Genomic DNA, 15,896 nt, shown 5'->3' on the forward strand with positions numbered 1-15,896 from the left:
CTATTACTTACTTCTCCCCTATTACTCTTTCTTTACTTCTCCCCCCTTTTTGTTATCATCAAATAGGTACACGGGAAAAGATGCAATAAATACCAAACTTCAAACTTCATTGATCAAAATAGGAACATTTTCGTACATTCATGCCAAAAACAGAAACAAATACAATGTTCCTTAATCAAAGTTTAAAGATACATGATAAAAGCAAAATACATATGAGAACTAGATATCTAGCCTATGCTCTAAACAGAAATGCTAAAATCAGCCTAGGGAGACTCTAACGGCTGGGATCTAGTCCTCATCCGCCTAGTGTATGTGGCGAGGGGAGGTCGAGTCTGGTGAGACTGTGTCTGGCGTGGAGCACGACGAGCTGGATGACTCTGTGCCGAAATCTCTGACTCGGCAGCCTGTGGCACAGATGGTCCATGGGTCTCTCTCTCTCCGGAGTGCTCCTATCTGCTGCCTCAGATCACTGATCTCAGCAGACATGATGTCCAGTCGGTCAGTAATAGTCCTGGCCTGAGCTGACATGATCTCAGTCATCCTACTCCAAAACTCATCCGTATCTCTCGGAGGAACGGATGGCGATGGTCCAGCCTCTAAAGGTGTAGTAGGATGATCCATATGCTCCTCATCCTCAGCCTCTGGTGCATCGCCCTCTGGTGCCTCACCCTGAATGCCTGCTCCAGTGTTAATCCACTGCCCGTTCACTTTCACATATCCCATGCGTATAAGTGTCCGTGCAGTGTATGTGTCAATATGATGCAGACTCTTGGATGCCTCCCCCTCGAGAGCTATACCGTGCTGTCGAAAAATAAAAGTGAGTATCATACCATAAGGTAGTGATACCCTGGAGTTGTAGATCACCTTCCTCATCTGTCTCAGTATCATGGCCGGGAGATTTAGGGGAATCCCCTGAATCATACACTCCATCACTGCTAGATCTCGCTCTGTGATGAGATCGAATCTCCCGGTTTTTGGAAATAAAATTCTATTTATTATACTGAGCAGTAATCTCATTTCAGCAGAAAGAGAACTAGCTATTACCTTCTCGGAAAAGTCGAAGTTCTCATTTTCCATGATCCGCTGTAGGGCTCTCATTTTGTTTTCAGGCTTTTCTGGAGTGGCTCCTACGCAGGGTAGATGAAGTAGCTCACTCAAGCTCTCCTCGGAAACTCGAACTCGAACTCTTCGAACTTCCGAAACAAGCCCTCCCATACTAGTTTTAAGGAAGGCATAGAACTCCTGAACCAATCCGGGGTAGATCATCACATCTAGGGAGCAAAGATACTCCCAACCTTGCCTTTGGATCCATTCCCTCAACCGAAACCCTTCTTGATCAAAGAACTCGGAATGGATCCTTCTCCTCGTTGTAACCGGTCTCCCCGCAAATCTTGCAAGTATCACTGAGGGGGAAGGAGGAGGAGGGGGCTCCGCACGTGCCTCACGTCGTGGAGACACGGTAGATGGCTCCGTAGGTTGCCTTTCCTCCCGTTGGATCCGTGAGACTCTTCCGGATCTCTTGGCTACGGCTCTTTTGGGTCCCATTTCTCCAAGATCTTAAGGTAATTTACTGTTTGGAGGAGTTTGGAAAGTGGGGATTAGAGTATTCAGAAGAGGACAAGGGCAAACAGTGCCCTAACTTTGCTCTCGGGTCCCCCTTTTAACAGTGGGGTCCCGACGTTGGGTCGACTCAAGAATTTTCTTGGGTCGACTCAACGTTGGGTCGACCCTATTCTGGGTTGGGTCGACCCAAGTGCAGAATTTTTCTTTTCTCTTCCTTTTTGCTTCTAAAAATTTTCCTTGCTTCCAATCCTTATAAATTCTTTCTGGGACAATGATACATGAGTAAGGAATCTACAAATAACAAATTTGACTCATGTTTCATGGGATTTTAGAAATTTGAGGAATGTATCATGAGACTACTAGCTCCCTTTTATATTTCTTCAATAAAAAGGATCACATATGCCTAATTCCCTCCTTAGCATGCAGAATCTATCTTCACTCAATGGTTTCGTAAATATGTCGGCTAATTGTTTTTTAGTGCATATATGCTCAATACATATATTTCCATTTTGCACATGATCCCTAATAAAATGATACCTTATTTCTATGTGTTTGGCCTTAGAATGCTGAACTGGATTTTTCGTAAGATTGATGGCACTAGTATTATCACATTTAATAGGAATATTATCTAGCTTAACTCCATAGTCTTCTAGTTGTTGCTTAAGCCATAATACTTGAGCACAACAACTGCCAGCAGCTATATATTCAGCTTCAGCTGTGGATAGTGCCACTGAATTCTGCTTTTTGCTAAACCATGATACTAAGTTATTTCCTAAGAATTGACATGTGCCACTTGTGCTCTTCCTATCTAATTTGCATCCGGCAAAATCAGCATCTGAATATGCAAGCAAATCTAGACAGGAGTCTCTTGAGTACCATAATCCTATATTGGTAGTTCCTCTTAAATATCTAAGGATTCTCTTAACAGCACTTAAATGTGACTCCTTAGGATCCGATTGGTATCTAGCACATATTCCTACACTAAATACGATGTCGGGTCTACTAGCAGTAAGATAGAGCAAGGATCCAATTAGTCCTCTATAGAGCTTAATATCAATACTCTTCCCTTTTTCATCTTTATCTAGTTTACTAGTAGGATTCATTGGAGTGCCTACTCCCTTATGATTTTCATTCCCAAACTTCTTCAATATTTCCTTTGTATACTTAGTTTGATGAATGAAAATGCCTTCTTTAGTTTGTTTGATTTGTAATCCTAGAAAGAAACTTAGTTCTCCCATCAAACTCATTTCAAATTCTCCATGCATTAAATCAGCAAATTCCTTGCAAAGAGTATCATTTGTGGCACCAAAGATTATGTCATCTACATATATTTGTACCACTAATAAATTTTTATCCTTTCTTTTGAGAAATAGAGTTTTATCTACATTTCCTCTACTAAAGTCATTATTAAGCAGAAATTTGCTTAATCGATCATACCAAGCCCTAGGTGCTTGCTTTAATCCATATAATGCCTTATGTAATTTAAACACATGATTTGGCAATTCATGATTCTCAAAACCAGGAGGTTGTTCTACATATACTTCCTCCTCAATAAAACCATTTAGGAATGCACTCTTCACATCCATTTGATATAATTTGAAATCCATGAAATATGCAAATGCTAGAAGTAATCTAATAGCCTCTAATCTAGCTACAGGAGCAAATGTTTCATCAAAATCTATTCCTTCTTCTTGATTGTATCCCTTAGCTACAAGTCTAGCCTTATTTCTTATAACTAATCCATTCTCATCTAATTTATTTCTAAATACCCATTTTGTTCCAATTACTGAGTTATGCTTTGGTCTTTCAGTTAATGTCCATACATTACTTCTTTTGAATTGATTTAATTCTTCTTGCATGGCATTTATCCAATTAGTATCTTTTTCAGCTTCTTCATAAGTCTTAGGTTCTAATTGTGAAACGAAAGCAAGATAATCATTTAAATTTCTAAGAGATGATCGAGTTCTTACCCCTTGAGATGGATCACCAATGATTAAGTCTTTGGGATGTCCATATGCATACCTCCATTCCTTTGGCAAGCTTTGGGATTGTGGTGGCACGCAATCATCTCCCTTATCTTGATTTGGCACGTCATCAATATTCAACTTTTCAAAGTCAATAATTCCTGTATCATCATCAACAATATTTTCTTTCCTAGCAGACTCACTATCAGACTCATCAAATATAATATTGACTGACTCTTCCACTACTAAGGTTTTTTTATTGAATACTCTGTATGCCCTGCTAGATGTGGAGTATCCTAAGAAGATACCTTCATCTGACTTGGCATCAAATTTGCTTAGATCCTCCTTGCCATTGTTTAATATGAAACATCTACATCCAAATACTTTAAAATATTTAGCAGTTGGTTTCTTATTCTTCCAAAGTTCATAAGGAGTTTTCTTGGTTAATGGTCGTATTAAAACTCGATTTAGAATATGGCAAGCAGTGTTTATAGCTTCAGCCCAAAAGTACTTTGGAAGATTTGACTCACACAACATCGTGCATGCCATTTCTGCCAATGTCCTATTTTTCCTTTCAACAACCCCATTTTGTTGAGGCGTTCTAGGTGCTGAAAATTGATGTGATATACCATTTTTAGTGCAAAATTCTTCAAAGTGTTGATTTTCAAATTCAGTACCATGATCACTTCGAATTGCTACTAAGGTGAGTTTCTTATCATTTATTATATTGTTATATAGTTTCAAGAATTCAGAAAATGCTTCATTCTTATGTGCCAAAAATGAAACCAATGTATACCTTGAAAAATCAACAATAAGTAGCCCATACTTCTTCCCTCCTAGACTTGTAGTTCTAGTAGGTCCAAATAAATCCATGTGTATGAGTTCAAATGGTCTAGTTGTTGATACTACATTCTTCGATTTGAAAGATGATTTAGTTTGTTTTCCCAATGAACATGGTCCACATATTTTGTCCTTTTCAAAGATCAATTTTGGCACATCTTTTATTAATTCCTTCTTAACTAGTTTTGATATTAATTCCATACTTGCATGTCCTAATCTTCGATGCCAAAGTCAACTAGTTTCATTTTTCTTTTCTTCATTAGTAATTAAGCATAAACCATTTTTCTTGCCTAACTCATGAAGATCTACTAAGTAAATATTTCTTTGCCTTTGTCCTACAAGTACAATGCTATTATCTTTAGGATTTGTGATTATGCATACAGATGCTTCAAATGTGACTTTAAACCCTTTATCACAAAATTGACTTATGCTAAGAAGGTTATGTTTCAAACCCTTAACTAATAAGACATTTTCTATAAAAATAGATGGAGCAATGAAAATTTTACCCTTTCCAATGATATGCCCTTTACCATTGTCTCCATAGGTTACTACTCCACCTTTCTTTGATTCCAAGGTGACAAATTGATCTACGTCACCGGTCATGTGTCTTGAACAGCCGCTATCTAGATACCATCGTTTTTCCACTTTATCAGCTGCAAGACACTCCTGCAATCATGATCAAGAAGAAACTTTAGGTACCCAAACTAAGTTGGGTCCTTTAGGGTTAGTACTCCATGTTCCTTTTGGAACCCAAACTTTCTTGAATTTAATCTTTTGATTATTACTTGATTTGTTTTGACTGAACTTTCTAAAGTTACATTCATATGCTCTATGTCCTAACTTATTGCAGCAATAACAAGTGATATTTTCACTTTTAGCTTTTACAAAAATGTTCTTTAAGAATTTTTATTTCATATTTGTTCTATATCCTAAGCCAGCCTTATCATATACAGCTTTTTGACTATCAAGAATCATACTTAATTTGGTAGAACTAAGTGTAAATTTATCTACCAAGGATTTATATTTTTCAGCATCTTCTTTTAGCTTAATATTTTCAGCAATCAGATTCTTGATTTCATTTGTAAGTTTCCTACTTAATGTTTCACAGTTATGAGACAGTTTTAACTTATCTTTGATAAGAGATTGATTTTCTTCTTTTAGAACTTTATTTTTATTAATCAGTTTCTTATGTTCTTCCATGAGTTCTAAGAATGCATCATGTAATTCATCAACAGTAAAATCACAGTCAAGTTCAGAATCTACCTCATCGTCATTGGCCATATGACACATTTGGGCCGTCTCTTGATAATCTTCCTCCTCCGAACTTGATTCCTCACTTTCACTCCATTCAGCCATGAAATTCTTCTTTTTCAGCTTTCTTGCCATCCACTTCAAATCTGGGCAATCTATCTTATAATGCTCGGGTTTGTTACACTCATAGCAAATGGGAGTTTCTTTTTCCTTTTCTTTGTCCTTACCCTTTTCTTTGCTTGAGTTACCTTTAAGGAAGGGTTTCTTTTTATGGAATCTATTCTTACCTCTCATAAATTTTCTGAATTTTCTTCCAAGCATAGCCATCCCTTCTTCATCAATTTCTTCATCATCATCTGAATCTTCCGATTCAGTTTGTTGTTTAGGGGTGGTAGTCTTTAGGGCAATGGGCTTTCTTCTCTTGACTTCATCTTCTGAATTTTGCCTCATTGTCAACTCATGGGTCATGAGTGATCCTAGAAGCTCCTCTAATTGCAGTGTGTTGAGGTCCTTAGCTTCTTGAATGGCGGTTACCTTGGCCTCCCAATTCCTTGGTAGAGACCTGAGAATTTTTCGCACCAAATCAGAGTTAGAGTAAGACTTTCCTAAACTCTTAAGCCCATTTATAATGTCAGTAAAACGAGTAAACATATCAGTTATGGACTCAGTAGATTCCATTTTAAACAATTCATACTTGTGTACCAATATGTTTATCTTTGACTCCTTAACTTGATTGGTCCCTTCATGTGTGACCTCAAGTTTGTCCCAAATTTCTTTGGCAGTAGTGCAAGTAGATATTCTATTAAATTCATTTACATCTAATGAGCAGTAAAGTACATTTATAGCTTTTGCATTTAACTGTGCTAATCTTCTATCACTCTCATTCCAATCCATTTCTGGTTTGGGTATGATAGTGCCGTCTATGTTAAGTGTGGGTGTGTGAGGTCCTCTAGTGATGATATACCATAGTTCATAGTCTGAAGCTTGAATGAATATCCTCATTCTAGCTTTTCAATATGCGTAGTTTGTGCCATTAAATAGAGGTGGTCTATTTGTGGATTGCCCCTCACTCATAGAGCATCCCACTTGGGTTGTCATGATCTTTAACTCTTGATTGTGAAATCAATGAGTACTATTAGAGCACCTTGCTCTGATACCACTTGTTGCCCAAGGTGACAAGCCAAGAGGGGGGGGTGAATTGGTTTCTTTTAATTTTAACTAACTTACTTGAGTCAAATGAATGGTTAGCAAGTTGAAACAAATCACAATACAAACAACACAAGGTATAGTGGTTCGGTGCTCTCCTTAGCACCTACGTCCACTCCCCAAGCGACCCCTTGGGAATTCACTATAATCTCGCGGATTACAGTTGGATTGTTTTCCGGGCTCACAATCCAAAAACCTTTACACTTTGGTTTTCCGGACTCACCAAAAACCTATGTTGGTTTTACGGGCTCACCAACGAACCTTTGTTGGTTTTACGGGCTCACCAACGAACCTTTACACTTTGGTTTTCCGGGCTCACCAAAAACCTATCCCGTTGGTTTTGCGGGCTAACCAACCAACCTTTACAAATAGTTTGACAAACAAAAAGAAAGATTCAAACTCCTAAATGAGCAAATGAAACAATATAAACTACAAAGAAGAGTTAGAAAATATTTATCGCTTTGAAGTGGCTTCTCTCTTCTTTGTCAAGGATGCTTCACTCTTCAAGGGAGGATGGAGCTCTTGATGACTCTTTGAATCTGCTCAACCCCTTTCTTTGATTCTTGAATGAAGCACTTGGATGAAGAAGATTAGGGCACTTTTGTTTTCTTGTGTACTCTTTGATATTCTTTTCAAAAGTTATTCTATCTGATGAATAGTGCCACTTTAAATAGCTTCCTTCATCCTTTGGACAAGCCCCAATGGTTAGAATTCAAAAACTAGCCGTTACTCCCTTTTGGAAGGACAAAAAGTACATCTGCAGAACTAGCCGTTATGCTTCAGCCCGTGTTTGGGTCGGCTCAACCTGTCCTTGGGTCGACCCAACTTTCACTTGGGTCGACTCAAACATTCCTTGGGTCGACCCTCTCAGAATCCACAGAAACTTGTAATTCAGCCTTCCTTCACTTGGGTCGACCCAACCTTTCTTTGGGTCGACTCAAAGTTCACTTGGGTCGACTCAACTTCTTCTTGGGTCGACCCTCTCAGTAATTCCAGAGAACCATTTTCTGTCTTCTTTTCTGTTTTGCCTTTGGGTCGACCCTCTCAGGGTTTGGGTCGACTCAAGCTTGGGTCGACTCAACTACTTCTTGGGTCGACCCTCTCAGTAAATCCAGAGAACCATTGTTCTGTCTTGTTTTGAGGATCTTGATGCTTGGGTCGACTCATGCTTTTCTTGGGTCGACCCAACTCACTGTTCATCTTGGCCATTTTTGCAAAAGTGTGCCAAATGTTTTCTTGATGTGCCGGGGTCGACCCAATCATTCTTTGGGTCGACTCAATCCACACTTTGCTGCATCTCAAGGTTAGATTCATTCAAATGAACAATGAAATGTATCTACATCAATTCATACAAATATACTGAGAGTAATGGACTTATAAATGAAGTATCGATTTAACTTATAACATACTCTAGATAATTGCTTGTTAATCATCAAAATAACACTATCATCCTCACACTTTATATAATGGTTTGATAGCTTTCACTATCGTAGTGGCTTGCTGCCAGAATGTCTGCCTTGTCACTAAGCCTTCGACACTACTCCTTTCAGTGGCGTGTTGGGGCATATCTACTCTCCAGCCACTCGAGATTGACAATCATCTGACGTCGGGCTGCTTTCTTCTTAAGAAGGCTATCAAGTGCAATGTAGTTGGTAGCAAACCGTGTGACTTTTGATCTCAAGATCTCTCCTCCTACATACCTCATTAGTGAAAGGATCTAGGTATAGTTATAAATAACCTAGTGATGGTTTGGGCCGTCTCCATTGTATGCTGCACCTTACGGATCTTCGCAATGTCCATCAGCATGAGGTCGATACAATGTACAGCACATGGAGTTCAAAATATATGTGGCCGCTGTTCCATCAAGATCTCCCCGACGGCCTTATATTGTGGTCCATTATCAGTGATGACCTGCACGACATTCTTCTCTCCTACCTGATCAATCACCTTCATAAGTTTGAGGATGTATGCGGCGTCATGCACCTGATCAAAAGCATCAACCGACTTGCGGAAGAAAGTCTTCATATCGTAGTATGTCAGAAAGTTGATGATGCTCTATTTAGTAGGATTGGTTCAACCATCACACATCATAGTCAGTCCATATATGGGCCATTTGCTCTTATAGGAGACAATCTATTTCTTTAGCCCCTTATTATTGTCAAGATGTTCATCATAGATATCCTTCAGGCCTGAAGGATCTACATCGGGACCGACAGCCTGTAGTACGTATTGTCTACCACATTCGCTGGTTGTGGATGAAGTAGAATCAGGATCTAATAGCTTGCCATATATCATTTTTCTTATTCTTCTTATTCTTCTTCAGCATTGTGTCAACCCTCTGCTGCTTCGAATCTCTACTGGGGAGGCAAGTGGATTTAAATTATGGATTGCTACTCCTGGTAGAATCTCTTTGGATGACTTCTTTTTGCTACCAAAAGCCTTCAGTATAGATGCAATCCGGCCACCGCCTCTGCTAACGGCCTTCGTAACTGAGGAGGTCCTCTTAAATTTGGATATGCCCTGTTGCTTGCAGAATGAAGCCCGATTTGTAGTACGAGAGACCAAATCGAGCCTTATGCCTGCCCACTTTCTCCTACTGCCACGAATTATTTCTCCTTTGCTGAACTCTGTATTACACTAGTTGCATTGCCACTATTGCCGGCCCGAGAGCATTTGCTCATGCTCCCAGCCAATTCACGCTCTAGGTCCTTTTTTCTTGATAGCTCTATTCCTATACCGGATCGATCAAGTACGCTAGTTTATTAATTATTTAAGATTAGCAAAATATTAATACAAGGACAGTAATTTTTTTCTCAAAAAATACATTTGATTTATCTAATACATAACCTTAATTTTTCTTATTTATTTATTTATTTATATATTTTTAATAATTTTTGTTTTTAAAAATATTTATATATCATAAATTCAGAAAAATATGATTTCTACCTCAGAAATTACTTCTGAATTATGTAATACGTACTACTAATTTTTAGTATTAATTATATATTTTAAATTATTTTTTATTTAAAATTAATTTCAAATATTAATATTTAAAAAATAAATTTTAGCTCAGATCTATGTAGAACCTGATAATAGATGCTACATATATTTTTCTAGGCTCTTAGGCATGCATAAAAAGTTATTTATTTTTTAATTTTTTTAAATTTAGGCTTAGACTACTGTGCGCATGATTGCAACAAAACTTGAATTAATGGACACCAAATTTTTATATAGAATAGTTTGCATGCCCCTAAATATGTTTCTGATTATATATATATTTTTTAAAAATTTTATTCTTTTTTAATTCAAAAAATATTTTTAAATTTTAGAAATTATATAAAATTTAAAAATAAAAATTTTTATGTCAGCGTGTACGTCGGCCATAGATCTACAACTTATAAAATAATCAAGCCCAAATTCAAAAATTTGGTATGATCTCTTATTTTGCAATATTTGAGCTAATATTTTAAACCCCTCTAGAAAGAAAAAAAGAACGAGATAAGGGAGAGGAAGCATACCTTATTTAACTTTGCCTCTTTTTTCTGATAGCCTGAATCAGTGTTTGTGGATTTTTTGGACAGGTGGTGATGATGGCACTGTGGCAACTCACCGCTGGAAAGGCCTTCTTGGGCCTTCCCAATGCCGCTGAAGGGGCTTTTATAGCCTCCAGCAGGCCACTGCTGCTGTGGCAATAATGCCACAGTGCTACCTGATTCGGTGCCAGTCGGTTCGCACCGAGTCGACATCAAACCGGTTAGTTCCGATCGGTTCTGACCAGTTCTCCACGGTTCCAACTTGTTCCAACCGATTTCGGTCGTCCCGGCCCGAAAAGGACCGGTTTCATCCGGTCCCATTGCGGGCCGGAACCGTTTCTATTAGCGAACAGACCTGATTTACAATCGGGTCGGGTTCGGTACTGGCTGAACTGGGAGGTTTGGCCCGGTTCAGCTGACCTTGCTACATACTAATACTTGAGATGGTGGATGCCCTATTCTATCCTGGTCAATTTTTTGACCTCTCCCATCCCGACACTTGGGAAGGTGGCCTATCCTGAGACTTGGAATGGTGTGATGCCCTGCTGTCCCACCAGTATTTAAACCCTTGATTTGTCTACTGATTTTTTTTCCTCACGTGTCATCATCGTCTTTCTATTTTCCAGATCCTCTAAGGAATCAATTAATGTGCATAAGGCAATATATAAACATGAATGCATGATTTACAAGCCAACAAAGGTCACTGCTTGTTTTATGAAATTTATATGGTTTTATAATCTCAAGCAAGCAACTAGAATTATGAAGAAGATGGGAACCAGTAGATATGAAGTCACCTAGCGATCCAAGAACATATCTCAACAACACTATAAAACAGTAATATCATGAGATTTTATATTTTGATCAATGGGCAATAAGATCAAACATGCATTTCATTTAACTCATCCAACTAGTAGCAGAGCTGGCTGATTGATAATAGATTCCTTGAAAAGATGCAACCATACTGTGAGAATTGTGAAAGCAACAAAAGAAATGCATAGAAGAGAGAAAAGAAAAGAATAGAAGAGAGAAAATATGTAAAAGAAAGGCAAACAAAGGTACTAATTGAACAATTATTATTTTTGTGCTAGTTGACTAAGTTAAATGGTTGAAAATACCCTTCATTTGCAGGCTGCATACACAGTCAGATTCAGAACAGACCCAATAACTTGTAGAGGACAGTGAAAGATATTTCATGTAATCTTCAACATATTTGACTCCATTTTATTAATAGAACCCCGTGTACAAAACATGTTCAATATTCTCATTCAGCATCTGAATTGTTTTTCTAAATTTATTTTTTTGGCATTCTTTGGCGTTTGGTATGAAATGAAATGGACATGTCCTGAGTTACTGATTCAGGAAAGGTCTAGATAGGTGGGTCCAGCTGCCCTTTTCAAATGTATATAATTACATTTTATTCTCATGCTAATTGTTCTCATGTCATATGATAAAAAAGTCATGGTAAATTGTTATGTTAATTTATTCAACAAACAGTGTGGTGTCCTTGTTAGAAATTTTTGCATTTTGTTTCCGTATTGTTATCCAGGACTACAAGTTTCAGTAATATGCTTGTATCACATGAACTAGTTCTACAATATCATTGTGCTGTGATATTATTTGTAAACTTCTGCAAAATCTAAGAAGCCAGATGCATTTAGGCCAATTTGAAATCAAAAGAAACCATTCATCATTTTGAGGTGTTATTGACCTTGTTCTCATGTTTCATGTTACCATTTTCTGTTTCCAAGTTTAAATTGATATGTTCAGCAATTCTCTTGCTTCTTTTGTTTTCTAGCATCACGCCACTACTTAGTTATTGTATGTTGTTTCCTTCTGGCATATTTCATCTTCGTATGATTACTGAAAAAGCCAACCTCAAATTGTTTGGAAAAGGCTAGATGATGATATGATTATTGGGAAAAAAAGACTGCTTTTCCATTTAATATTCATGATTATTATGTGACTTTTAGTGTTGTTATATTTTCATTGCAAGCAAACTTTATCCAGGTAGAACGACATATATATGGATGCTCTTAATATGGTGGTATACTGTAGCATCTTTCTTTTTTTAGTTATATCAAGAAATATTGTTCCAAATTTTTGGGTTTCGATTCTCTTGTCACGACTTAATCCTTTTTTTGACTTGTCTCTTATGGTAGATTTGTTTGTGCTTCACAGAATTATAATGCCCTTAGCTATGATGATAAGATCTTGGATGGCTTCTATGACCTCTATGGTATTTTGGTTGCGTCTTCATCAGTAAAGATGCCTTCCCTTGTTGATCTGCAAGGAATGCCGGTTTCTGATAGTATCAGTTGGGAAGCTGTATTGGTCAATAAAGCTGAAGATGCTGACCTCTTAAAACTTGAGCAGAAGGCCTTAATGATGACTCTTGAATCAAGGTCAGAATCTTCTAATTTTGCTGCCAGTGTTTTGGTGCAGAGACTTGCTATTTTGGTTGCCAACTACATGGGTGGAATATTTTATGATCCTGAAAGCATGTTGAAATCATATCAAAATCTTAGTAACTATTTAAGAGCAAGCTCTGGAAACATGGTGTTGCCTCTGGGCCGTTTAACAATTGGTTTGGCTCGACATCGTGCATTGTTATTTAAGGTCAATAACCCTTCTTCATTACTTTAAGTGACACTCATAAATGAATTATTGAGTTAGTCTGCTTTACTCTACACCAGATATATTGAATGTATTTTATGCCTTACCTATTGTTATTCATAAAATGGTTGGATGGTTACTCTTGGTTGATCCCTAGCTGAGCAATATCTCAGTGCTTGCTGATGAACACTGACACATTCTTTTATTTTTTTCTATATAGAAGCAGTGTTTTTAAAACCAGACTGGACAACAAACTAGCAAGCTGTTCGGTTCTTGGGTCGACCGGTCGAACTGGCCAATCCAGTCGGTGATGTGCGCAAGGTGTCATTATGATGTCATAATTATATTTTATTTTTCAAAAATTATAAAAAATAGGAAAATCAGAAAAAAGAAAAAAATCAAAAAAAAAGAAAAAATAGCAAAGATAAAAATAGAATTTTTTAGCCTATTTTTAATTAATGTACACCAAATTCATGCAAATAAATCAAAATAATATGAATCTAGATCAATATAATAACTTCTAACCAATCCATAAACCGTGATCCTAACAAAGTCCTCATACAAAGTTCAAATCCACATACAAATACATCAAAACTTGTATCCTCTGCATGCCTTGATCAATTAAAGAGCAACACATTATAATGCCCATGTGTCTCTAGTTCGTTTAACAACCATGCAAAAATATAGAGTTTCAAACAATAAGCATGTTCTATGTAGTGCCCAGGAGTGTGTGTTACTTGTCTACAAATTCAACACAAAGCTCATGTCAAAGAAAGGGAGAGACAAATAGCTAAACTTGTGACTATGGTTATTGGAGGCACTAGGACAAATTGACTAAAGAACAGGGAATAAACCATGGGCGGTACTTAGCATAAGGTTGCCAACAATAATGGCATTAGAAGGAAAGATCCAATACCTCTAAAAAACCAGAGACCCAATACCTCTCAAAAACAACTAAAAGAATTTGCTGAAAGCAAGAATAGAGATAAGTAGTAACAACTAGTAAATGATTCACAACTTCGACTCATCTGATCCACTAGTATGCTTGAGATCTTTGTTTGGTAAGCCACCACCTTAAGTCCAAGCTGCTTGATCCTATGCAACATCTTTGCTATTGACACCATTGCTTTTCCTTCCTTTTTTTTCTCTTGGTAAAGTGATCTCTTTTCTGTAATTGTTGTTGTGGTGGAAGTCATAACTAGGGTGCCCCAAGTAAGTAGTGACAAGGTCGTGGCATAAGGTCCAAAGTAACCGAAGATTCTCATGGCTATGATCCACCACCACAGTAAAAAGTGCCATTACAACAATAAAGTTGGAAGACTTCTAGGCTCTAGCCACTTAGAATCCTTCCAAAACTAAAAATCATATTCATTCCATAATTTCTACAGTAGTGTTAGTGTGTGCAAAGCAAAGCGCCAAACAAGGAACACTCTTCATGTTCGGTTCCAAAAGAAGTTTGGGTGGCTGCAAAATTCTTCCAACACTAGTTTTCATTGGAGCGTTGATTGTGGTGATGGGCCATTACCATGAAGAGAACTCCCGATCTGGATTAGTTCGTCTGGTTCTACCAGATTTGACCAATTGTTGACCATTTTTTAAATACCCTTTGACTCGAACTAGATTGGCGATCAATTCTCGATTCTACTGGTCGAACTAGTTGGTCCGATCTGGTCTAGTCTGGTTTTAAAAACATTGTAGACGAGCAACCCATACTTTAATTGCAGTCTATTCTTAGGTACTAATGATGAAAAGAAGTTCATCTTCCTAATCCTGAATAGATTGGAAATGGAATGCCATTCATCTCTAAGTATCAGTACGTTTAGGCTGATTTCCACATGCGAACCAATTGTGCAGACCAAATGCAATTGTGACAAAGTACAATCGTTAAGTATATTTTTCTCCAATTATCATTGATAATGAGATATTATAAATTTGTTAAGCCTATGCAAGTCCACGTCTTCAACCGTCTGTATGCTCTACTGATGACATCTAGGGTGTGTTCGGATGCACAAGTTAATTTTGATATTCATGAATATACTTTAATTTTAAAATTTGAAATTATTATTGTGTTATTTTTGTTACGCAATGAAATATCGTAGAAATCCTAAAAAATGATATTGGAAATGTTTTCTTTGGCATATTATATTTTGTACACTTTATAAAAAATCTAAACATTCAAATTCAAAAAATTAAATGAAAAAGATAAAATCATGAAGGTGGCTAAGAAGGAAGTTAAGGAAGCGGTACAAGAGGCTAGATTTAAAGCATACAAGAAGTTACATTGCAAGTTACAAACTAATGATGGGGAGAATGATATCTATAAGATTGCAGGACTAAGATAAAGGAAAATTAGAGGCTTGACTCAGGTTAAATACATCAAAGATGAATATTAAAAAAATTTGGTTAAGGAGGACGAGATCAAAGAAAGATGGAGAAGTATTTTGATAAGCTATTTGATAAAAGTGATGTAAATGATTTAGGAAGCCTTACTAGTTCCATCGAGGATAGAAATATTAAGTGTACACATAGAATTAGAGTATCTGAGGTAAATGAGCCTATGGAAAAAGATTAAAAAAAGGAAAAGTGGTTGGACCTAATTGATCTCTATTGAGATTTGGAAGGGTTTATATGGTGTGGGAGTAACATGGTTGACTAATTTATTTAATAAGATTTTAAAGATGAAGAAGATTCCTGGTGAATGGATGAAGAGCACTATAGTATCGATTTATAAGAATAAAAGTGATATTCAAGATTGTTTTAACTGCCACAGTATTAAACTCATCAACCACTGGATGAAACTTTGGGAGAAGGTGATTAAGCATAGATTGAGGTATGACACATATCAGAGAATTAATTTTGTTTTATGCCAAGAAGGTTGATTATAGAAGCTATTTTTCTCCTTTGGAGGTTAATGGAGAAATATAAA

The 15,896-nt window shown here is 37.1% G+C and overlaps 1 protein-coding gene across 13 annotated transcripts in view; it reads left to right on the top strand.

Moving 5' to 3' along the window:
• LOC103695944 (putative serine/threonine-protein kinase SIS8) overlaps positions 1 to 15,896 on the top strand; it is a 109,697-nt gene that overhangs the window by 24,789 nt on the left and 69,012 nt on the right. For all 13 annotated transcript variants that reach the window (XR_015987011.2, XR_015987012.2, XR_015987013.2 and 10 more), the window contains one exon: positions 12,536 to 12,973. Coding sequence is in view for 7 of the 13 variants with exons in the window: in XM_039116087.3 (XP_038972015.3) it covers positions 12,536 to 12,973 (438 nt within the window). In the remaining 6 variants the exon portion in view is untranslated. The remainder of the gene's footprint in view (positions 1 to 12,535; positions 12,974 to 15,896) is intronic.

Source organism: Phoenix dactylifera, chromosome 5 (assembly GCF_051530095.1).
Source record: "Phoenix dactylifera cultivar Ajwa chromosome 5, Ajwa_hap1_PhDact_Kaust_v1.1, whole genome shotgun sequence".
NCBI classification, from domain to species: Eukaryota; Viridiplantae; Streptophyta; class Magnoliopsida; order Arecales; family Arecaceae; genus Phoenix; species Phoenix dactylifera.